The sequence below is a fragment of the Podarcis gaigeae genome, assembly GCF_964106915.1.
Source record: "Podarcis gaigeae genome assembly, chromosome: 2".
NCBI lineage: Eukaryota > Metazoa > Chordata > Lepidosauria > Squamata > Lacertidae > Podarcis > Podarcis gaigeae.
In genome coordinates, this window is record NC_139679.1 from 6635857 (window position 1) to 6661315 (window position 25459).

At 45.8% G+C, this 25459-nt stretch overlaps 3 protein-coding genes across 3 annotated transcripts in view; 1 reads left to right on the forward strand and 2 right to left on the reverse strand.

Moving 5' to 3' along the window:
• Positions 1-23773, reverse strand: part of LOC310840197 (17-beta-hydroxysteroid dehydrogenase type 6-like) — a 257115-nt gene extending 233342 nt beyond the window's left edge. Inside the window, exon 1 of the mRNA XM_083729496.1 lies at positions 23753-23773. Coding sequence (XP_083585622.1) covers positions 23753-23758 — 6 coding nt within the window. The 5' untranslated portion in view covers positions 23759-23773. The remainder of the gene's footprint in view (positions 1-23752) is intronic.
• LOC310840203 (retinol dehydrogenase 7-like) overlaps positions 1-25459 on the forward strand; it is a 486845-nt gene that overhangs the window by 154731 nt on the left and 306655 nt on the right. The gene's annotated exons all lie outside the window — the stretch shown is intronic.
• Positions 978-12417, reverse strand: ACKR5 (atypical chemokine receptor 5). The gene is made up of 2 exons (XM_083729480.1): positions 12172-12417; positions 978-5013 (listed from the first exon to the last, which is right to left on the reverse strand). The coding sequence occupies exon 2, from the start codon at positions 4993-4995 to the stop codon at positions 3913-3915; it is 1083 nt and encodes a 360-aa protein (XP_083585606.1). The 5' UTR covers positions 4996-5013; positions 12172-12417; the 3' UTR covers positions 978-3912.

Consider the following 25459-nt stretch of genomic DNA (forward strand, 5'->3'; position numbering starts at 1 on the left):
CTGGGGTTGTGCGCCCATCTCACTTAAGAGGCCAGGGGCCAGTGCTGTCCGGAGACACTTCCGGGTCACGTGGCCAGCGTGACATCGCTGCTCTGGCGAGCCAGAGCCGCACACGGAAACGCCGTTTACCTTCCCGCTGGTAAGCGGTCCCTATTTATCTACTTGCACCCGGAGGTGCTTTCGAACTGCTAGGTTGGCAGGCGCTGGGACCGAGCAGCGGGAGCGCACCCCGCCGCAGGGATTCGAACCGCCGACCTTTCGATCGGCAAGTCCTAGGCGCTGAGGCTTTAACCCACAGCGCCACCTGCGTCCCCGTGGCCTCTGAATAGCAAACACCAAACAGGACACACTAAGGAATTAACTCAACTATATAGCGGACAAGACTATTCCTAAGTTTAAGGAATGCTGGAAGCATTCAGTGTAAGGATGTAAGAGTTGTCACAGGAATTTACTACTTCTAGTAGTACCACTAGTATTTAGTTAATGTCAGGGCCACATGGCTAGACCCACAGGGCTTGAGAAACGAACTGAAGCCTAAGAAAGCCCAAGGTCCAGCTGTGGACTAATGACAGATGGACAGTATTTTATTATTTATACGAGCCCTGGCCAGTCAAAAAGCTTCATACTATCTTTCAACTGGAGGGGCTGATGTTACACACTCTTATTGCTCCTCTATGCCTGAAGAGGGCTGAGCCCATAAGGTAGCACACCAGGCTAAGCCCCAGTCTTGGTCTCTGAAGCTCTGGGTTCAAGTTCTGAGTCCAAAACAATAATGGATGTCCTCCCCAGGTGTTGAACAGAACCATGTTTTCGTAGTTAAGATGCCTTCATTGGAAGCGATGGAGAAGGAGCTATATTGGATCTCACCCAGTAAGGACTGTTCCTTATTCTCGACTTCTAGAGCTGTTTCAGTCTCGTTCTCCAGTGCCAAACTGCATGCAATGCAAACTTGGCCAGCTTTAGAAATTCCATTAAAAAAAAAAAAAGCATTCTGCCATGACAAAGATATGAATCATTGTGCTTGGTAGTGTAGCTTGGCCCAAGTAACTTCACTTGTCTGCCTCAAAACACCCACACATCAACTCACCCCAAATTGTGAGTGAGGAATATTTGAAAATACCTACCTCACAAATGGAAAAGTTGTGAGGTGTAGTAAATGTCTGTAAAGTGCTTTGGAATCCTTAGGCGTGTAGAAAGACAAAGTATTGTAATTAAATAGCTTTGCTCTGTTTGCTATGCTACCATTTGTGAAGAATCCCTACCATTATCACCACAGTAGGGGAGGGTTCAGGCATGGAACAGGTGTTCCAGTCTAACACAGAAAGCTTTGAAAATAATAAACAACAGTGTTTTTGAGACTAACGCTTTATTATTGCTCTTATTTTTGTGAACTCAAAACCATGCCCTCTCCCTTTTCCTCCAAAGATCCAGATGTCTTGAAATAATAAAAAAAAACAAAACAAAGCAGAGCATTGTGATTGCTGTCTAACCTTTTGGTTAAGTTAATTGTAGGTACTGACCTGGTTATTTAAGTGTTTAATATCTATTTGCTGTAAAGTTTGTACATTTTGTAAAACTTTTCTTCCTCAAAGAAAAAAAAAGTAGATGTCTAAAATCGTTGTACATCGGATTCTTTTATACTCCATCATTTGGCACAAAAGTGTGGTTTTTATTTAGAATAATAAAATGAAAAACTCGAGAGTGTGGTGCATTGCTCATAGTTTGTGGTTGACATGCTATGGAAATATTTTCAGATCAAATGATAACAGAGGCTGCTCACCTGAGTCTTCTGCCTATGCCAAAGGATTTTGCTCTGGGTTACTGGTGCTCCTGACTTCTGTAAATACCTTGCACAACGAGAGGCTGTTTTGCATGCAGAAGGTTCCAAGTTCAGTCCTGAGCATCCCCAAGTAGGCCTGCAAGATACCTCTGTCTGCAACCCTGAAGAGCTGCTTCCAGTCAGTGTAGGCAGTACTGAGCTAGGTGGACAAATAGTCTGTCTCTGTATAGGGCAGCTTCCTTTTGTTTCTATATTCATACATGCAGACTTGTAACTGTTATATTTTTGCCAGTATTGGGGAAAATGTTTGGGTCTTTCTACCCCCTGCAAAGGAACCAATGTTTTGGGTCATTTCTGATCAAAAATGGGTTGGAATTAATTTTTCCTGCCTTGGCCTGAAAAACCTTTGTCAGGGCTGTTCATAAATACTTTTAGATAACATTTGAATGCAAAAGTCAACTCAATGTATTATAAACATCCTGCTTCCTTGTCTTCCTTCCCTAAACTTTATCCAAGTATTTTTTTTAATCCAGATGTTCACTTATGTCCTTCAGCCCTTGGATAAGAGTGCTATTTTTAAGTGATTTTTATCTTCTAGCAGTTGTAGTAACCTCCTCTTTTACCTTCTGTTCATATTGTTCTCAGATTATAATTGGCCTGGATCTGTGCCCCTATCACAATTCTTGTGATAAAGGCCAAAATGGCATTACGTAGGAAATGCTGAGAACATTTTGCTCAGCGCTTCCTCACATGTCTGACCTTGACCTCTAGGAACATGTTCCTTCCTATAACCACTTAACTCTCACTTTAGAATGAGGGATCTCCAGATCACATACCCATTTTCCCCATGTTTATGTGGCAGATTCCATGATAATATTGGCTAAAAATTAGGCAAAGCTAAGTCACCAGCAAACTAAAAAGCTCAACTTGATAGAGTCTATACCAGGGGTGGGGAACCTTTCGGCTTCCAGATGTTGGGCTCCCATCAGCTCCCATCAGCTCCAGCCAACATCATCAATGGCCTGGGCTGATGGGAGCTATAGTTAGGAAATCTGGAAGGCCAAGGCCTATTCACATTATTATTTGAACATTTTGGCAGCCAGGCACCCCCACCCCACCAAATCCCACCTCCATATGTTGGCACCCACTTCATGGTTGTGTAATCCCTCATCACATGCAAGGATCCAGTTTTTTTCATGCCTTTGCAAATACGTTTTCTGAGCTAATGATACCATGCTAAAATCTGAGTCCTTGGTTTTGTGAACAGGCCCTCAGATCCTCAACTTCCGTTTTTTAAAGCTTTATTAGGCACCACTGGGCTGGAACCCTGTGAATAGGGTTAGCAGAAGCTTCTTGATTCAGTGACCGGAACTGCAGTGCTCCTGGTTAACTCAGGAACTGAATCATCACGTTTTCTGACTCTACCAGAAAGGACAACAGAGTTTACCCCAAGCCAAAACTTCAAGGTGGGAGTGCATTCCCTTGGGAGATAAATCCCAGGCACCAGCATTCCCTCAGGAGAGGTCCGTAGCCCCAGCATTGCCTTCCCTTCTCCAACCTCAGGCTGGCATCCCTGGGTGTAAATGTCTCTGTGGTGACATAAATAAAAGGCTGCCTGCGCGCAAACTGCTAGAAGGGAGTTGTTGGTATCCTGGTTCCTCAGCCACAAGAGGTAACTAGTTGGATGCACATAAAAGGACCTTGGCAGTCCCTGTCTCACCCTTGCAGGGGCAGAATTACAGTCTTTGTGCCATCTATTTAATGATCAAGACACCCTCATGATTTTAGAATGTAATTTTCATTCAAAACTCTCCACAAATAAGAGGAAATTGACAGAAATCTATATCTTCCAAATAATCATAAAATTACAGGGTAGCAGAAATCAGAACATTTATTTCCATAGTTATTTTTTTGAGGTGGGGGATTGGATGAGGGTTACTAGAAAACAGGGCACAGCAGCATATAATCACCACATTTCACCCTGTATGGCCCTGCTTTCCCAAGGTTTCAAGAAGCACTGATGTGTATGCAGAGAGGTGCTTACTGAAGACTGCCCTTTGCTAGCGAGAGAATGTCTGAATACACTGGATTGTGTTGAGGAACCACTGCAATAAACCAAATCAAGCACACTTTTAATTTGGCAAGGTGTTCTCTTTTGCTATGACAATGGAATGTTGGGTGTTAGAAGAGGAACCTTCGGCCCCCTTTCGATCCATTTGGTCTTTGGGGATGTACCTGACCACAGCAGAGATGAGCTTCCCTTTGAAGTTCTTGCTCAGGAAGTTGTACAGGATGGGGTTGACCACGCAATGGAGAAGGGTGAAGCAGTCTATGATATCGTAGAAGAAGTAGAGGAAGTCCAAAAAGTGGCAGTGGAGGAAGATGCTGGTACCTTCGAGCGTCAGCAAAAGCAAAACCAGGTGGAACGGCAGCCAGCTCACTAGGAAGACGGCAATGTAGGCATAGATGACGCGGCAGTGCTTCCTGCTCTCAGGCTTGTTGCTGCGCTTGATGTGCCTGGCTGTCAGTATGTTGAAGACTGCCATGATGGAGAAGGGAATGAGGAACCCAATGAAGGCAGTGAGCAGGGTGAGAGTAAGGGCCCAGATGTCGTAGGTCTCCAGGGGGGCCATGAAGAAACATACTGGCTCAGTGCTGTCAATTAACTCCATGTGGGACACCTCTGGCAAAGGGACGATGGCAGCCAAGGCCCATATGCAGCAGCAAGCAATGCGTCGCACCAGGTGCTGGTGTCGGTGCCAGAAGTGGGAGGAGGTTGTCAAGGACACATAGCGGTCAACGCTCAGGCAGGTGAGAAAGAAGATGCTGCTGAACATGTTGGCAAAGTAAAAGTAGTGGGTGAAGTGGCAGAGGAAGCTCCCCCAGAGCCAGGTATAGTCAAGCATGGCTTGCAGCATCCAGACCGGTAAGGAGAGGATCACTCCCAAGTCTGCAATGGCCATGTTGAAGATGTAGAGGTTGACCAGGTTCTTGTGGCTTCGGGTTTGCCAATTTACCCAGATCACCAGAAGGTTCTCCACCAGCCCCACCACAAAGATGATGAGGTAGAGGACAAAGAGGAACACCCGCTTCACGCTCTCATCCAGCCCCAATCTGCAGTAACTGAAGGTGTAGTTCAGCAGGTGGGCAAGCTCTGTCAAGTTGTGGTACTCTCCGTATTCATTAAAAGGCAAGAGGTGGTCGGGCTCTCCCATTTTGGGTCAAAAAGTTAACTGTAAGAAGAAATGGTGGAGAGACTTCAGTACTAGTAGATCTGGGCTGATTTTTCCACTGAACCAAATTAAGGAGGAGTAATCAATACCGGAAAGTGTGATATGCATTGCTCATTAGCACAGTTGCAACCCTTTGCTATGAATCCACATCAATTCTAAGCTGTTTTATGTGTGTATATGTATAGGCTCTGAATTATTAAAAGAATGGGTTGCTGTTTTTTTCTATCCATGTGAGTCACTATGACTCCTAACTGATTTGGGATTTTAAAGGTTTATTTATTTAGATAAGAAGAATGTCTAGTCCAATATTCCTTTTCCTATCATGTAAAGGGACGTGGGTGGCGCTGTGGGTTAAACCACAGAGCCTAGGACTTGCCGATCAGAAGGTCGGCGGTTCGAATCCCCATGACGGGGTGAGCTCCCGTTGTTTGGTCCCAGCTCCTGCCAACCAAGCAGTTCGAAAGCACATCAAAGTGCAAATAGATAAATAGGGACCCCTGCGGCAGGAAGGTAAACGGCGTTTCCGTACGCTGCTCTGGTTCGCCAGAAGTGGCTTAGTCATGCTGGCCACATGACCCAGAAGCTGTATGCCGGCTCCCTTGGCCAATAAAGCGAGGTGAGCGCCGCAACCCCAGAGTCGGCCACGAATGGACCTAATGGTCAGGGGTCCCTTTACCTTTAAGTCTCTTAAGAGATGGGTAGGATGACAACTGTTTGATTATGGATTATATTGGTTAGGCTAGAGTTTTGTGCTGATAATGCCAAGATTTCAGGTTCAATCCCTGTATAGGACAGCTGCATATCCCTGCACTGTAGGGTATTGGACTAGATGATACTTTCAACTCTGCAATTCTGTGATATTATTGATTATATTATCCACAGTTTCCTAATACCATTTTTTCCAGTATTCAGGTGTATCTGCATTTAAAGAGACAAGGGGAGATTTAAAAAAGCTATACTGAGGGCATATTTACAGCACTGTTCCTTTGTGTGCATATGGCTGAACTGTTGTGGCTTTCCTTATTGATTTCAGGAGTTCCTAGAATCATAGAATTGTAGAGTTGGAAGGGACAGACCACGAGCATCGTCATCTAGTCCAACCCCCTGCAATGCAGGAAACGTTTGCCCAATGTGCGGCTTGAACCCATGACCTGAACTCAGATCTACCGACTGAGCTATCCCAGCTATTGTTCCGTGAGATCTTGATTCTGAGAATCCTAATTAATTGATTCTGAGAATCATGATTCTGAGAATCTTTTGGTAGAGATCCCTGAGCTGCACTTTGCAGAATTCCACGGTTGGGAAATATGAGCTGCAGTGAATGTTAGGCCTACTCCAAGTGGACCCATTGACCTTAATGGGCATGACTAACTTACCTACATTAATTCCAATGGGTCTGCTTTGAGTAGAACCCAGATGCACACAAGCCTGTGGCCAGTGGTGTGCAGTGAAATTTTTCATAGGGGAACAGTTAGGGCAGGAGGTGCCAGGTTGCAAGGGCAATAGGGGTGCTATATTGGGAACTATAGTTCACCTTAGCCAAGGCCTTTGGGAGTAAGTACCTAAACCTATTCACTAACAGCTGCTCTTTAGTGAGTTATCTACATACCCTGTTGAAGAGGCAGCATTATAATCTCTGTAAGCCTTTTGATTTAGCTTTGAGCATTAAATCAAATGAATCGTAATTCTAGAGTGGTTTGTAGCTTAACTGTAGCAATGTGCGGTAAATAGTCGGGAGAGATGGAGAGAGAGATGAATTAACAGCTAATTCACCGCTTATATATAAATGTGCTAAGTGCTGTAAGCCCAGGTACACTGCTCTCTCCCCAGATCCTTTCCTTAGAGATGCGCAAAATTGAGCCTGGTACCTTACGCAGGGCATAGGATCTCCCACTGAACCTCCCAGATTGGCCTGCCAGTCCTCTGCCTCTTCTTGCTTCTTTGCCATTGCCTCACATTTTCCTCTGCTTCTCTCAATAGCAGCCAGCGCTTCTCTCCTAAGCCCCGTATTTCTTTGTGACAGTGATGCTCCTCAGGCACACAGTCATCTGTCACTACACAGCGTTCTCAGTTGCCACTGAGTCGCAGGTCCACTGGGGAAAGGATAACTCTGAGATGGAAGGGCAGAGGGCCGTCTGCCCAGTGCACTTTGACCAACCACCAGTGGCGTAGCGTGGGGGTGCCAGGGGGGCCGGCTGCACCGGGCGCAACATGGGTGGGGGGCGCACTCGCACTAGCAGCTCTCTGCCCCTACTAAAATCCACGGGTTAGGGAGCCCGCGCTCGCTCGGCTTGGCGAGGAGGTCGCGGAAGGGGGAGAGCGAAGCCTTCTGCCGCGGGCCAAAAAAGGAGAGGAAGCCGGGCGGGCGGGCTGGCTGGCGGGGGTCTGGCTGCGCCTGCTGCTGCCGTTGCCGCTGCTGCCGGGCTTTGACAGCTTGGCGAAGCGGAGGGAGAGGAGCTTTATGGTAATTGCAGCTCTCTCTCCACTGGCCGCCTGGGTAGTGAGCCGAGCCGAGCAGGGAGTCTGGCGAGGGGGCGGGAAGAGACTTTTCCCCCTTTTTCCACCTCGCCTGGTCAAAAAGGAGAGCGGAGTCTCCTCAGGGCGCCCTCAGGCAGGGCAGGGCAAGGCAAGCAGAGCGAGGAGGAGAGAGAGGGGAAGGGGGGGGAAGCAGCCAGGAAACACCGCGGTGTGGAGGGGGAATCAATTAAGGAGAGAAAGCGAAAAGCCTTGGATAAAGGGAAAAAAGGAAAGAAAAGAGGCAGCTCCGGGAGAGCGCGGGGGAAAGAGAAGCCTCGCTGCTGCTGCTGCTTGGGAGAGTAAATTACTGTACTTGCCTTGCCCCGGGTTAGGAGGCGCAAATTACTTGCCTTGCCCCGGGTGCTGATAACCCATGCTACGCCACTGCCGACCACACTTGCCTAAATGGAAGCTGCTGTTGTAGAATAATACACTGTATTTTTCGCTCTATAAGACACACCAGACCCTAAGTCGCACCTAGTTTTTGAAGGAGGCAAACAAGAAAAAAAATATTCTGAATCTCAGAAGCCAGAACAGCAAGAGGGATCGCTGCGCAGCGAAAGCAGCAATCCCTCTTGCTGTTCTGGCTTCTGGGGTAGCTGCGCAGCCTGCATTCGCTCCATAAAATGCACACACATTTCCCCTTACTCTTTAGGAGGGAAAAAGTGAGTCTTATAGAGCGAAAAATACAGTAATTTGCAGAAAGGGGTCAACCAAAATAATGTAAGGGCTTGAGCAAGTCCCATGTGAGCAAAGCTTACAATGTTTGGGCATCTTTAACTTACAGGGGAAGGCAGCTAAAGAAAGACATGCGAGGGGCATGTAAAATTATGCATAGTGTAGAGAAAGTGAATCAAGAGACGTTTTTCTCCCTCTCACATATTAGAACTAATGAAGCTGAAGGGTTGTAGATTCAGCACAGGGAAAAAGAGTTTGTCACACAGCGCAGAGTTGTAGTCATCATAGTTAATAAAAGAATTTATATACCACCTTTCATTTCAAGAAGAGATACCAAGGTGTGTCACAAGCAACTAAAAAACAACAGCAAAATAACAAGAATAAAACCAATTATGAAAATACAGTTGCCTTTGATTAAAATACATAGAACTACATTAAAATATCACACACACACACACACACACACACACACACACACACACACACGTGTTAAAACTATGGAATTGGCCAGCACCAGTTGTGGTAATGGCCATCAACTTGGATGGTTTTTTAAGGTGGTTAAGATGAATTCATGGAGGATAAGGCTGTCATTATCTACCCATCTCACTGAAGGCCTCTCATTTAAGGTATCAAAGGCAGTGAATGGGGTACATGAGTGTGATAGGACTATGGCATTCATGCCAAGCTTGCAGGATTCCCATGGGTATATGGTTTCCCATGATAGGTAAAGGTAAAGGGACCCCTGACCATTAGGTCTAGTCATGGCCGACTCTGGGGTTGCGGTGCTCATCTCGCTTTATTGGCCGAGGGAGCCAGCGTACAGCTTCCGGGTCATGTGGCCAGCATGACTAAGCCGCTTCTGGCGAACCAGAGCAGCACACGGAAACGCCGTTTACCTTCCCACTGGAGCGGTACCTATTTATCTATTTGCACTTTGACGTGCTTTCGAACTGCTAGGTTGGCAGGAGCAGGGACCGAGCAACGGGAGCTCATCCCATTGCAGGGATTCGAACCGCCAACCTTCTGATCTGCTTGGTTGGCAGGAGCTGGGACCAAACAACGGGAGCTCACCCCGTCGTGGGGATTCGAACCGCCGACCTTCCGATGAGCAAGTCCTAGGCTCTTAGGAATACATCATTGAGCTTATATGTTAAAATGCCCCAGGTTTAAATAAGGGTGGCTGCTAGACCACATTCATGCAGTGGCGTAGCGTGGGTTGTCAGCACCCGGGGCAAGGCAAGTAATTTGCACCCCCTAACCCGTGGATTTGCGCCCCCTAACCCGTGGATTTGCGCCCCCTAACCCTAACCCCCAGATGTTGCACCCGGTGTGGCCAACCCCCCTGCACCCCCCACACTACGCCACTGCATTCATGCACTGTTATGTATGCATCTGTTTCCTCCCTAACAACATTTATATTTCACATTTCTGCACATGCACTTGGTGCACCTTCCAATATAAAACTATGGCTTACTCCAGTTGGCTGTTGATTCTCCAAGGTTTAAAGGCAGTCCTGCAATCTGCAATCCTTTATCTAGAGATGACAGGGATTGAACCAAGGACCGGAGTGCTGAGCTACAGCTCACATGGGCAGCTCAGAAAACGGTCAACATTATTTTTAGCACCCATTCTGAAAATATCTTCAGCAATCTTTCCCAGGCCTGCTTCACACAAGAGCCTTTAATTGAAGATGGTGCCAGAAAATACAAGCCTGGGACCTTCTACGTGCAACCTGCACTCTGTGCTGCTGAGCTGTGACCGTCAAGTTTTCCCACACTAATACTGATTTTGGAAGAGGCTGGTTCTCAGCCACTGACAAGAGAGCACTGATTGGTTTGTTCCTAGCAACAGAAAAACCTTTTATTAAAGCGGTCCAGATGACAGCTTTTTATAAGATCAGATGTGTGGTCTGTGAATGGTTGGCTTTTGAGTGCCAGACAATTCTTCCCTTATGCAGGAATAGGACCAATTCCACACCATAAACTTAAAGCAAATCCAACACACACTTAAAGCACTTGACTTCCATCGAGGAGACGGATATGATGGCCATCTTCAAATACCTCAAGGACTGTCACATGGAAGAGGGAACAAGCTTGTTTTCTCTTGCTCTGGAGGGTAGGGCATGAGCCAATGGCTTCAAGTTGCAAGGAAGGAGATTCCAACTAAACACCAGGAAGAACTTTCTGACAGCAAGAGCAGTGGAATGGTCTCCCATGAGAAGTGGTGGACTCTCCTTCGTGGAGGCTCATAAGCAGAGGTTGAATGGCCATCTGCCATGGATGCTTTAGCCGAGATTCCAGATGCCTCCTTGAGTTCCTTCCAACTCTACAATTCTATAATTCCATGATCAAAGAATCCTGAGAACTATAGTTTCCCCTCACAGGCAGTGCCGGATTTAAACAAGCTATAGCTTAGGGCCCCACTCTCTTGCCCCCCCCAAAAAAAAATTTAAAGAAAAAAAACACAACTGGATGTACATTTCCAAAATACTGTATAAGATAAAAAACAAATAAAACCTACATACAGCAACAGTGTTTTGTGCTGTGTAGGCTCCTATTTGTTATGTGCAAATGGCTTTAAATACCTATCAGGTCCTCGGTGGAAGAAGATTGGAATAAATTTAAAGATTACTTACAGAAATATTGCAAAATTAATGAATGTTAGAAAGATGTTGGAATGAAGTTACATGGCTTTAGCAGAAATGCTATAAAGAATTAAGTACAATAGATTGTAAATGGATTAAAGGGAAAAATAAGGTTAGAATGTATTAAGATAAATTATAGGACAGAAAATTGAGGAAGATGGAAAGGATATGCTGAAACAATTAATTGAAGTGGAATACAAAAAAGGGAGGTGTGAGGAAGTCGTTGAAACAAGTAAATGAAAGATAACAATATTGAAAGTATTGGATGTGTTTTCTTAAATGTTTTTGTTTTGTTTTCACTATTGTATTGTTTTGTTTTGTTTAATTCTTTTTCTTTTCTTTTTGTAACTTTTAAAATTTTAATAAATATCATTTTTTTAAAAAATAAATAAATAAATACCTATCAGGTCCATAAATTACCATATAGCATATATTCAACACAAAAAACAGGGACAATTTGTTGTTGACAAAGGACAGCTGGACATATAAAGGGCCCCATTACCTTCAGGAGCTAAGGGCCTCATCAAACCTAAATCTGGCCCTGCAGGTGACCGCAGTGCCTGGAGACAGGCAGACAGGTCTGGACTGCTCTCTGCCACTAACTCTTCCTGCTCACTAAGTCCTGTTACCTCTTCAGCTTCTGACACCTCCTCCTCCCAGTCTGTCACAGAGCTATAATTCCCAGCATCCCTAACAAATTGCAGTTCCCAGGATTCCTTGGGGGAAGTCATGCACTTTACTTGTGCAATGGATGCGCTTTCAATGTATGGTGTGGAACTGCCATAATTCTGAAGTAGGTTCTGGCTAGGTGAAAGGAGAATTCGGTACATCTCAAAGGCTCACTTTTATCAAATAAAAGATATCATGTTGCAGACGGACAAATGTTATCAAGAGAGTTCGAAAGATGCTTTACTTCCCTTTTCAAGCACACATTATTTTGACTTAGTCACTTCTGGTCAAACAGATTTTGATGCAAAGTCCTGCCACACCTGCTTAACGGTGGGACACGCAGCGATGCCTCTCAAAATATCCTTCTTTCACTCTCCCCAAAAGGACAACAATCACTGCCTGCCTCCAGCCTTAGAAAAAGATTCATAACTTGGCAGCCACTGCAAACAAATAAATAAAATAACTCGCACTTTCTCCAGGCATTTGGAGGAAGGAAGGGAAAGTTGCTGCTTCTTTAAGCAGACGGAAATCTGGCATCTGTAACAGAAGTGTCTCTGAGAGGATCTCTATACAAGCTTAGATGCTGGTGAAAAGTTTTGTTTCTGGAGAAGAGATGGGAAACCTGAAGTTTATTTCTATGCATTGCTTACCTTATTGGAAGCCAAAGGCGACCCTTTGCTGCGCTGAGATGATGGACCTCTGGTCTGAAGTCTCTCAACTTGGTAGCTCAGACTGTCTACTGGTGCCGTCTTTCCAGGAATGTGTGTTTGCTGCTGGCTGCCTTGCTGTTGCTTTTCCTCCCTCTACACAGGAAATGAGCATCACAGCCTGCTATCCTGAGAGCACAGGCTTTGGTGTAAAATGAGCTGTTAAACACGGTCCCATCCCTTGAACTTCCCTTTTCTTGAATGCAAGCAGATTTGGCTCAGATGGCCTGGCAGGCACCAAGGACAGATATCAGTCGATTCAGAGAGGCCCGTGACAACTTTCGAAGAACATCCGAGGATGCAGATTTTTCCTGAGGTCGATTTCCTTTCTCTGAACTGCTGTTTCAAAGCTTGCCTCCCTGGTCAAAACCACAGCCTGCAAAGACAGGGTGAGCTGGAGCATCCATAACAATGCAACCAGAGTGCACTGGGTGTTGCTATAGAATGTCCCCTGTGATTCCAGCTGCAAGTCGTTTTCCTTCTCTTTGGCCTCTGTTTCCCTGTCTGCAAAATGGGAGGCCAATAATGATTCCTTGTGCGCTTTATGCCAGAGGCGGGGAAGCTTTGGCCCTCCAGATGTTGCTGAACAACATCTCCCACCAACACCAGCCAGTATGCCAATTGTCAGGGCTGATAGGAATTGTAGTCCAACGACATCTGGAGGATCAAGCTGTCACAGACTGGCTAGATGGAAAGGAGTGGTGGGAGGCAGCAGCTGGGGAACCCCCAAGGGAACCTTCAAGGTAAGAAGGATCAGAGCCAGAGGACTGGTGGAGGGACGATGATGAGTGGTCAGAGAGGAGACAGCAGACTGGGAGGAGGAGGAGGTGTCAGAAGCTGAAGAGGTAACAGGACTTAGTGAGCAGGAAGAGTCAGTGGCAGATAGCAGTCCAGACCTGTCTGCCTGTCTCCAGGCACTGCGGTCATCTGCAGGGGCAGATTTAGGTTTGATGAGGCCCTTAGCTACTGAAGGTAATGGGGCCCTTTATATGTCCAGCTGTCCTTTGTCAACAACAAATTGTCGCTGTTTTTTGTTGTTGTTGAATATATGCTATATGGTAATTTATGGACCTAATAGCTATCTAAAGCCATAATGGGATCAAAATAAATAAATTATGTAGTACATGAAATCAATCAGTAGGCATAAGACTCATACCCTTAGTCTATGCTGCCTGGTCATCAGTCTACAAGCACTTTTTAATATTAGATAACAGGTACAACAGCTTTACCTACATTCAACTGAGCTGCACTGCAGTCGGTAGCTGCATGCTACATGTTTCCATGCAACCCGTCCATGCAGAATGTAGGCACCCTATATATAGAAATGAGCCAACCAGTGATATTTTAGGGAGCAGGCTAGCAGGCGGGGCCCATTACTTACATCATAGGAGCCTACACAACACAAAACACTGTTGCTGTATGTAGGTTTTATTTTATTTGTTTTTTATCTTATATTTTGGAAATGTACATCCAGTTTTTTCCCTTTAATTTTTTTGGGGCCTCCCAAGAGTGTGGGGCCCTAAGCTATAGCTTGTTTAGCTTATTCGTAAAACCGGCACTGGCATCTGCAATGTATCCTCACATGGGGGGGGGGGGTTGACGTTGCCAGCCTTCATGTCACATTTGCAGGCATCTTTGTAACAGGAGTTGGCCAGGAGCGCTGCCTGAAGCCAGCTCCTCACAGAGACAGCTGATTTTCCAACCAGCCTGTGGACCACACGATACCTGACCTGATGTTCCTAAGTTTAAAATGCCACTAGATCTTGTAGAGGGGTCATCGTGGCCCAAGGGTAGGGTACATACATGGTATATTTAAGGTCCCAGATTCAAATCTTCTTTCATTCTAGATGGTAGATCTGGGAAAGACCTCAGGTGGGGGAATCAGGTGGGGGAGGGTAGAGGAACATCTGTATTTTGATTTATAATTGGAACTGCATTTCACCAGAAAAGGTTAGCTTTTCAAAAGTGTGATGAGGTAAGAAAGACTTGTTGATTGGAAGAGCAGCAACATGCGGAGATGCAATGGTCCATCTCATTTGAGCTTGATTAATTCAGAAGCCTCTTTGCTCCGGGTTGTTCCTGTCACACCTGGTCTGGAGGTGTGGCAGAATTAACTGTCCCACAGTGGAAGCTGATTGGAAGGAACTAAGGCTCATCAGCCTCCACAGTGGGCAGGAACCATTGATTATGTACTTCACAGTTCTCTCTTGGCTTGCAGAGTCTGGTAATCACTCACGTTGGTCTCCTGGAGAAAAGGTGTAGTGGAATAAGAGGGAAACCTTACTGGATCAGGTCAAGGATCCATCTAGTCCAGCATTCTGGCCAGCCAGATGTCTGCAAAACCCACAAGCAGCATATAAAGCAGGCATGTCCAAAGTCCATTTTGGGGGCCTAATCCGGCCCACCGGTCGGTTTAATTTGGCCCCATAGCAGTTTATTTCCTGAGGTAAAATCCTAAAAAAAAAACAACCCTCAACAAGTTCAATCCTAAAAAAAAGCTCAATAACTTAGGGCTAAAATCATAAAATAAGCTCAACAATTTTAATCCTTTTTTAAAAAAAAGACACATACAATAAAAACCATAATAACAATAATAACACAATTTGACAATTCAGATTTGAATACACTGATATACCTACGACTACACCTTTTTAAACAATATTTTCCCACCTCTCTCTCCTCCCCCTGCTTCCCACCACTATCTGCCTTATCGCTTAAATATTCATTCCAGATTTCTTCATATTTTTCCATTCTTATTTTGCATCGACATGCAATTCGTTCGTATGTAGCTAATCTGTCCATATTTTCAATCCATGTGCTCAATGGAATCTTTTTGCAGCTCTTCCAATTCACCAAAACAAGTTTTTTTTGCTTCTAATATAGCATGGTACATCCATTATTCTTGACCCCCTGAAATCTCCCACGTTTCCGGAATATAATTTAGAATTAAATTCAGTTCCCCTAAATAACATTTTCTTTTTATTACCTTTGCTTCAATCCTAAAAAAAGTTTGGCCCTTTGGTCGGCCCTCACGGCCCTTCACGTCATCAAATCTAGCACTCTTTGAAAAAAGTTTGGAGACCACTGGAAAATGGCCTTTTTCTGGCGATTGCTCTCCAGCAACTGGTATTCAGGAGTCTCAGAACACTGGAGGGTCCATACAGCCATATAATCCATATAGTCTATATATCAGGGATGGGGAATCTGAGAACCAGGCCTTTCCATTTGGACCTTGAAACTCTCCCCAGGCTACAGACCTCTGCGAATTTTCCTCACTCCCTTGCAAGTGCCATGTTATAGGGGCAAACTGAGGAAACCTGGGAGAGTTGGCGGTATGATGTTGTGTAGTATGTCCTAGAAAGCAAACTTTAAGTTATTAGGTGGGGACAGACTCAGAGCTAAGCCCAGGGCCGCTAGGATTGTGACACAACTAATCAGCAAAAGATGATGGCTCTGCACTTTCTGGTAGGGAAGGGGAGGTGAGGAAGGGACTTTGGCTTGGCTCCAGCAAGGGGCCAAAAGGCCTTTATGTTAGAAACAATTGCTGGAAATCTCCATTTCAGGCGAGGTCAACAATCAGATCGGAAGGAAGGCTTGGCTGGAACAGGGAAGTGCACTTGCACAGATAAGTCAGGCCTTTTAAACAATAAACCAAGCCTGGAAAACAGGTATCCTGGGTTTGCGACAGAACAACTGCCCCAGGAGCTGGCACCGACTTATTTAACCTATACCTTTGACTGTGTCCCCCCTCCCCAACCCCTCACAGTAATTGTCCACAATTGGGACTGGTTTGGAGAACACTTGAACTGCTATGTTGGGCCTCGTACGGTTCCTGCAGGCTGAGGGATCACTTTATTTCTCATGACTTGGTTCCGCGCAGCTGAGGTTAGATCTACACAGGGAATGGGACAGAATTATGCAAGGGCAAAGTGGACTGCATCATTTTAGACAGCTTTGTAGCTCCTCACTTGAGGCTCCTCTGGATCCAGAGATCAGTTTCCTCTCTGTTTGGAGTAGAGATAAAATGAGAAGCCTTTTCTGTTACAAAAAAAGCTGCTTGAGAAGGGTCCTTTCTCCAAGGCCCTGACAGACAGCAGGTTATATAAACTGCCTTCAGGAAGAGAGAAAGGAAAGGGCGATGAGAGAGGCTGAGGAAGGCGACTTCATGTCCCCGCCTTATCATTCACCCCACTCCCATCCAAACTGAACCTTGTCAGCACTTTGGTTCCATGTGAAATCTTGCAAAGGAATAAGGTCTCTGGCATCCTCTTCGAAGTGCATTTTCACACGTGCCACCTGGTGGGGCAGCCCCCTCCCCAAATGACCACTGAGAGGGGCAGATGGTGGTGGCAAAAGCAAACTGGCCGAACCCTTAGGCTGGCATGAGTATTACGCTGCCAATGGGGCAGTCAGCTGGGGACATCCATGGTCACAGATCCTCTTCTGAAAAAAACAATACATTTACACAACAAAATAGTGCCTATTCCTGATGTTTAGCATCAGGGCAGCAGAAGCCAAAATCCATATTACAGTGGTACTTCGGGTTACATACGCTTTAGGTTACAGACGCTTCAGGTTACAGACTCTGCTAACCCAGAAATAGTGCTTCAGGTTAAGAACTTTGCTTCAGGATGAGAACAGAAATTGTGCTCCGGCAGGGCAGCAGCAGGAGGCCCCATTAGCTAAAGTGGTGCTTCAGGTTAAGAACAGTTTCAGGTTAAGTACGGACCTCCGGAACAAATTAAGTACTTAACATGAGGTACCACTGTATTCCAGTAGTCATGATGGTGCTGTGATTTAAGCGGATTTTGAATGAGCAACTACACATGCTCAGAGTTTTCCTTTTCCTAGAAAGCTGTTTTGTATCTTTCATAACACTATTAGTACTCCAGCATATCAGGAATGCTGAAGCAGCTGTAAAGCATGGAATGGCAATATGTATATTATTCTTATTTATTAATTAACTTTGTTAGTCATTTTATCTTGCCCAGGACAACCCAAAGGGACTTACAACCAAACAAAAAACTCCACATGGATACATGAAAACCAAGGGGGTGGGGTGGGGAGAAATACATTAAAAACATTCCACCCACTTCTGAAAGTCCACAGATAATCCAAAGGCCTGGTTACAGAATAAAGTTTTTGCCTGGCACCTTAAGATATCTAATGAAGGCACCAGGCAAGCCTTTCTTGAGAGAACATTCCGCATATGGGGGGCCATCACAGAAAGGGCCTGTTCTCGAGGTTCCAACCTCTGGACCTCTCATGGAGGAGAACCTCAGATGATGACTGTAGGTTCACCATCAGTTAAGATGTGCCCTAACTTTTCCAATCAGTCAGCCATTATATTATTGGTCTGATCAGGAAAAATGTATTTTTTCAGATAATTAGCATCTGGTACGCAAAGCCAGTACAGTGGTACCTCTGGTTACGTACTTAATTCGTTCCGGAGGTCTGTTCTTAACCTGAAACTATTCTTAACCTGAAGTACCACTTTAGCTAATGGGGCCTCCCGCTGCTGCTGTATCACAGCCGCACAATTTCTGTTCTCATCCTGAAGCAAAGTTCTTAACCCGAGGTACTATTTCTGGGTTAGCGGAGTCTGTAACCTGAAGCACCACTGTAGTTGTTACTAGTTTGTCCATACTCTGATCAGATTCAGCTGCCATATTCTGCCTTGCTCTGCTAAAGTCCATTTGCCTCTTTGTGCCCATCCCCACATCTGCTAGTCTCCTCCAGGCTCCACCCTTCATCTGCCTTGGCTCTGCCCCGTGTCCCAATCTAGAGGACCATCATCATCATCATTTTAAAAATGGAGGTTGACGGCATTGCCTGGTCCCTTGGAGCTCAGGCAGTAAAGAAGAGCAGGACCTAGAACCTACAGGATGGCGAATGGTAGATTGGGAGAAGATTCTGGCTAAGACTGATGTCTCAGTGGCAGGGATTGACAAATGTCTCTGTTTTGTTTTCTTTCAGTTTCTCATTTTCCCAGTCTTCAGTTTTCCACATTGCTGCATTAGTTTGCATTTTTTAAGTCCTCGTGAATATTCACCAGCATTTTAGTTCAGATTTTTCCTAATGGGCACAGTTTTACATGCAATTTTGTCTAAAACACACCTTTTTTGGGCAAACAATTTCCCCTAAGATAGAGTATTTCATATGCTATCTTCACAAATACGTACCCATTTTTATGTGTAATTCCCCTAATTTACATATACTTGTAAACATTATTTCGTCAGAGAACTGAATCACAAAATTCAGAGAAATGCAAATTTTGGAGAATAGCTGTGTTTGCATGTTGTTTTGGAAATTGGAAATTATGCAAATTCACACTGAAACCCCAAGCAAAGCCAATTTCTCTCCTCTCTCCTCAGAGCCAGTGTGGTGTAGTGGTTAAGAGCGGTAGTCTCATAATCTGGGGAACCGGGTTCGCGTCTCCGCTCCTCCACCTGCAGCTGCTGGGTGACCTTGGGCCAGTCACACTTCTCTGAAGTCTCTCAGCCCCACTCACCTCACAGAGTGTTTGTTGTGGGGGAGGAAGGGAAAGGAGAATGTTAGCCGCTTTGAGACTCCTTAAAGGGAGTGAAAGGCGGGATATCAGAACCAAACTCTTCTTCTTCTTCCTCTCCTGACTCAGCAGTGAATCTTGATCAGGGTGAGGGACATGCCACCCCTAGATGTTGGGCTATGACTCCCATCATCCAAGACCATTGGCCATGCCGGTGGAGCTGATGGGAGCTGGAGTCCAATGGCAGCTGGTGGGTCACAGATGTTAATAGCCACCCCTGATATTAATTTTCCCGGGGGGACACAAAGAGCAAAAGCTCTTGGAGCAAAGTAGAGGACGCCCACCCTGTTTGCTTCTGCCTCCTCATCCTGAGATTTGAGTCTTTCTCCTGGGAAACCCTAAGAAGAGGCAGACTGAAACTGTTTGGCATTTCATTTGGGTGGAGTGAAAATGCCACTAAAGATTATGTCAATCAATCAACCCATTTCTAAGACCTTTCGTAGATTTTCTTTTCTTCTTTTAATTTGGTGGGGAGCCAGTGGCCACCTTATCTTGAAAAAACCCAAAATGTCTTAAAATATTACCCCCATCTCAAGTTTCCGAGTATCCTGCACATCAGTTTTATGATGGATGCATGGTCTCAAGAAAGCTTTCAGCCCAGTTGTAGCTTAAACCCTAAAACTTCAAGTCAAACTCTCTTTAAACCTGCCAACCCTGTACAATCCCAGTCCCAGTTTTGTGAAGATAGCACAAATTGTTGTTACATCTGTCATAAAGTTAAAGGGACCCCTGACCATTAGGTCCAGTCGTGACTGACTCTGGGGTTGCGGCGCTCATCTCGCTTTATTGGCCGAGGGAGCCGGCGTACAGCTTCCCGGTCATGTGGCCAGCATGACTAAGCCGCTTCTGGAGAACCAGAGCAGTGCACGGAAATGCCATTTACCTTCCTGCCAGAGCGGTACCTATTTATCTACTTGCACTTTGACGTGCTTTCGAACTGCTAGGTTGGCAGGAGCTGGGACAGAGCACTGGGAGCTCACCCCATCGCGGGGATTTGAACCGCCGACCTTCTGATTGGCAAGCTCTAGGCTTTGTGGTTTAACCCACAGCGCCACCCACGTCCCATACATCTGTCATAAGGGTGGGCAAATATGACAAGTTTCTGTTTCCCATATTTTCAGTCTTTTAGTTCCCCTCATTTTCAGATGAGCCTGTGTGGGTTTTTCTTTAAAAAGTCCACATGAAAATTCTCCAGCATTTTAGAACTTCTTTTAATGCACATACTTTTGCATGGAATTCTGCATAATAGAATATATGTCGCTAATATTTGTGCATACTTTACTCCAGCATATGCATTGTTGTACAGAATGTGTGGCTGGGGAACAGCGTTGCAAAATCTGGAGAAATAAAAAATTCGAAGGATATCTGTTGTTTCACATATTGTTTCAGAAAGAGCGATTTCCTTAACTTTGCCTTTAAATGTGAATTGAATCAAATTGCAACCCCTGTCCCTAGTCCCTCAGTCACAGTTTCCCCTGCTTGGGCAAAGCAAACTAGTCTGAACTGACATACTCTGGACCCAAAGAGGCAATTGTGTGTTGCGGCTTCCCAGTCTGCATTTGATCCTGCTCCCCCCCCCCCGCCCCCAGGCAGCCCTTCTTCGGAAGGGAAAGAGCCGGCTCCCGGTCATCATATCAGGTTTTATGATTCCTGTCGGTAGTCGCTGGTGCCCCTAAGGTGCTTTCGTCTCCTGCTGTTCTGTTTCCTCTGCACTTCTGTGGGCTTCCTGCCCCTTCTGCCAGTCCATGCGGCCTCTGCCCGCTGTGCCCCGATGATCTTCCTCCCATTGTCTTTGTGGCTTGCCAAGATTCCCGCACTTCAGCCAGGGGTTCCTGGAAGAAGGCCAGATGGGCGAACTTCCCAGCGACAGCAGCAGGATGCGGCATCCCAAAGCCACATTATGTGACTCAGGAGGGCAGAATGCACAGCACAGATAATGAATGGCACCAGTTCCCAACATTTGCTGCACCAGCATCCGGATACGGAGAAGGGTTGTGTATTCGCTCCTACACTGTGATAATAAGAAAAGGCAGAAATTCTGCTGAAGTATAAGATGCCTGTTGCATGCATGTTTACGAAGATGTAAGTCTTGCTACGTACCTTCCCAGTAAGTTCAATTTGGATTGCAGCTTAACTATAAGTGTATAAGACGCCTCCTCTTTTTTGGGACTCCAAATTGAGAAAATGGAGGGAGATTGACCAGAGTTGTTGAGCTTTTTTGGGTGGGGATTGCCCACAGTCGCTGAGTTTTTTTTGAGGGGGTGCTGAGTGTCCCCCCCCAGTTTGCTTTTTGCAAAAAAACGCTTACCCGCAGGATTGCCACAGCCAATCGCACGCACATCGGCGAAGCCACCAATCATATGCACGCTCCCCAAAAGCAAACACCAATCGCATGCCCAATTGCCGCAGCAGCCAATAGCCAGCGGACCTTGCCGCACACACCAATCACCTGCAAAAACAACGCTGACAATCTTCTGCTCGTGGCAGCCACCAATCGCCCATCCCACCTCTCCACTATCTGTGTATAAGACAACCCCAATTTTTTTGCATAATTTTTAAATAAAATAACACCGTCTTATATACAGAAAAATATGGTACATGCCAGTTTTGTATTGGCTACATGCACATAATCCTGGAAAGGCTTCTTCTGGTGCTCTGCCAAGCTAGGTGTGCTTAAACTTAACTAAGGCTGCTTTGCTCAGCAGAGTATTGGGCAGGCTGTCAGGATCCCTAATGAGCATAGCTGTCAACTTTTCCCTTTTCTTGTGAGGAATCCTATTTGGAATAAGGGAATTTCTCTTAAAAAATGGGAAACATTGGCAGCTATGCTAATGAGGCTGTGGTCGCCCCCAAACTCAGTATTTTGTGAGTTGGATCTGAGTGTGCACCAAAAAATTAGATTTATGCAACTGAAGTCGATTACATTACAGTGGTACCTCGGGTTACATACACTTCAGGTTACATATGCTTCAGGTTACACACTCCGCTAACCCAGGAGTAGTACCTCGGGTTAAGAACTTTGCTTCAGGATGAGAACAGAAATCGTGCTCCGGAAGCACAGTTGGCAGCAGGAGGCCCCATTAGCTAAAGTGGTGCTTCAGGTTAAGAACAGTTTCAGGTTAAGAACGGACCTCTGGAACGAATTAAGTACTTAACCTGAGGTACCACTGTACTCTGTTGGCCTGGTGGAACAAATCCACTTAAACACAAACAAACTGACTTTTTGTGGTTAGGAAAGTGATGGGGAAATTCACATGGGATGAGTGAGTGATTAATGGGAAGATGCACAACCACACCACAAGCAAATCAGTATGAATTCCGGATGAATGCTGATTGCCATATGACCTCTCAACAAACAAATCAGAACAGATGCTTGATAAAGACATAATCTAACCTTCCTTTGAAGCAAGTTCTATCATGCACTTTCCTGTGCAATTTTCTATTGCTTTCTTTATCACAACAAAATTGGGTTTTTTTTGGGGGGGGGAAGTGGGTTTGTTATGTAAGACCTCCCAATACACTATAGTTGCAAGATCTGAATTTGACCGTACGTGATGAATCCCACCCATGAAACTGTGATAGTCTGGAAACACCATGTGTAAAAAGCACTTAGCTTTGGCTGGGCTGCGGAAACCCTACACATACTCAGCGCCTTGGAAGTTTGCCTCCCTGAAATCCATGCAGTACTGAATTGCACTGTAAAAAATCAAAACACCTGGTGGATAAAGGTAAAAAGGTAAAGGGGACCCCTGACCATTAGGTCCAGTTGTGACCGACTCTGGGGTTGCGGCACTCATCTCGCTTTATTGGCCGAGGGAGCTGGCGTACAGCTTCCGGGTAATGTGGCCAGCATGACTAAGCCGCTTCTGGCAAACCAGAGCAGCGCATGGAAACGGTGTTTACCTTCCCGCTGGAGTGGTACCTATTTATCTACTTGCACTTGACAGGCTTTTGAACTGCTAGGTTGGCAGGAGCTGGGACTGAGCTGGAATCCATCGCGGGGATTCAAACCGCCGACCTTCTGATCGGCAAGTCCTAGGCTCTGTGGTTTAACCCACAGAGAATTACAAGCAAATTAAAACAATAACAGCATCCCCTCTTGTAAACAGTCCTCCAAGAGGCAGGAGCTTGAAAGGGCAGATCACTTTTGCCTTCTGCTTGTAAATTAGAACATTTGGACACACCTGATCTGTTCAAAATAGGAGAAGCAATTATGCAAGGCAAAGGGGCATCTTGCAACAGGCGCCAGGACCCTAACCATTGGTGGCTGCTGCTCATTTGGGCTGGTAGGGCAGAAGGCAAGGAAGCCAACAGGAGAGGACCCCAGAACCAATGACAAGCAGAGCAGACTAATTCTAGCTTTGTCCCCATGAGTTCTACAAGAGACACTTTGAGACTATGGAGGAGGAAGTGGACAGATTGTGCCACCTGCTGGATTGGTTGCAGGGAAGAAATGGAGGCAGTGAGAGATTTTACTTTCTTGGGCTCCATGATCACTGCAGATGGTGACAGCAGCCACGAAATTAAAAGACGCCTGCTTCTTGGGAGAAGGGCAATGACAGGCCTAGACAGCATCTTGAGAAGTAGAGATATCACCTTGCCAACAAAGGTTCGTATAGTTAAAGCTATGGTTCTCCCAGTAGTGATGTATGGAAGTGAGAGCTGGACCATAAAGAAGGCTGATCGCCGAAGAATTGATGCTTTTGAATTATGGTGCTGGAGGAGACTCTTGAGAGTTCCATGGGCTGCAAGAAGATCAAACCTCTCCATTCTGAAGGAAATCAGCCCTGAGTGCTCACTGGAAGGACAGAATGTGAAGCTGAGGCTCCAGTACTTTGGCCACCTCATGAGAAGAGAAGACTCCCTGGAAAAGACCCTGATGTTGGGAAAGATGGAGGGCACAAGGAGAAGGGGGCGACAGAGGACAAGATGGTTGGACAGTGTTTTCGAGGTTACCAGCATGAGTTTGACCAAACTGCGGGAGGCAGTGGAGGACAGAGGTGCCTGGCGTTCTCTGGTCCATGGGGTCACGAAGAGTCGGACACGACTAAACGACTAAACAACAACAACAAACAAACTGGCTGGATGGAGATAGATGGAAGTTGCTGTGGCAGTGCCCCATTCACGCTAACGGACAAGCCTCCCTGCACTCCTTAGAACACCTGTAGCAAGCTGCTGCGATTCCCAGCAGTCCATGCAGAGCGGTTTTACAGATGCTTTCTGGAATGAACATGCATATACTGGGATGCAGCCAACTAATTCACACACAGAGCACATCTCGAATGCCCAATTTTTTTTGAACCTCCAGTTCAGGCATCCCCAAACTCGGCCCTCCAGATGTTTTCCCTAGCTAACAGGACCAGTGGTCATGGATGATGATGATACTACTACTACTAATTATTATTATTATTATTATTATTATTATTATTATTATTATTATTCATACCCCGCCCATCTGGCTGGGCTTCCCCAGCCACTCTGGGCAGCTTCCAAAAAAATATTAAAATACCGTAATACATCAAACATTAAAAGCTTCCCTAAGCAATTCCCTAAATGATGGGAATTATAGTTGCCAAACATCTGGAGGGCCGAGTTTGGGGATGCCCGCTCCAGTTGTTGCTGCAAACCTCAAAATGGTCAAGAAGAATCTGCATTGAAATGTGACTATTGACACACACACACACACACACACACACACACACACACATACACACAACAGAACAATAATGACATTAAACAGATAAACTCTTTTCAGTGTTCAGGCTTTGAGTGCCATTGCTTATGTAGCCAAAACAGAACCCCTCAACACACATAAGAGGGAGGTATCGGCAGGCCCAGGGAAACAACAAAGTTTCCAGAAGTACAAACAATATTTGGAGGGGGGATATCAGAGAAGGGACCCCTCTAAATGGCCCAGTGAAGACATTCCATGCTCAGGGAGCGTGGAATGCTGACTGCTGAGGTGGGTGAGGACAGAAAACCAGGATGATAGGTGGAGCAGGGCACAATGTAACATTTTGCTGCAGGGGGCACCTCCGTTAGAGTAACTGCACTGCCTTTGCAACTGCATTTGCCTTGATGCAGCTAAGGCAGGCTTCCTCAGCATCGGCCCTCCAGATGTTTTTGGCCTTCTTCTTCTTTGGCGGTCACTCTTAGCTGAGTAAGATTGTCTTCCATAGACATGGTTTTAACATTGAGTCTGTAAGTGACGGTGGAGGCCAATTCTGGACCCACACATCCTTCCACACTGGGGACATTGGTTTCTGGGCAGGAGTTGATCACGGTGTGGATTTGCCAAGCGTGCCTTCCTCCTAGCACATTTCTCCCTTGCGTCCTGAGTTTGAGTCCAAGCCCATGACACCTTTGGTAAAGGCTGTTCTCCAACTGGAGGGCTCACAGGCCAGCATTTACCAGTTGTCAGTGTTTATACTACATTTTTAAATATTTGCCTTGAGACAGTCTTTAAACCTCTTTTGTTGACCACCAGCATTACGCTTTCCATTTTTAAGTTCAGAATAGAGTAGTTGCTTTGGAAGACGATCATTAGGCATCCACACAACATGACCAGTCCAACGAAGTTGACGTTGAAGAATCATTACTTCAACACTGGTGATCGTTGCTTCTTCCAGTACACTGATATCAGTTTGCCTGTCTTCTCAAGTG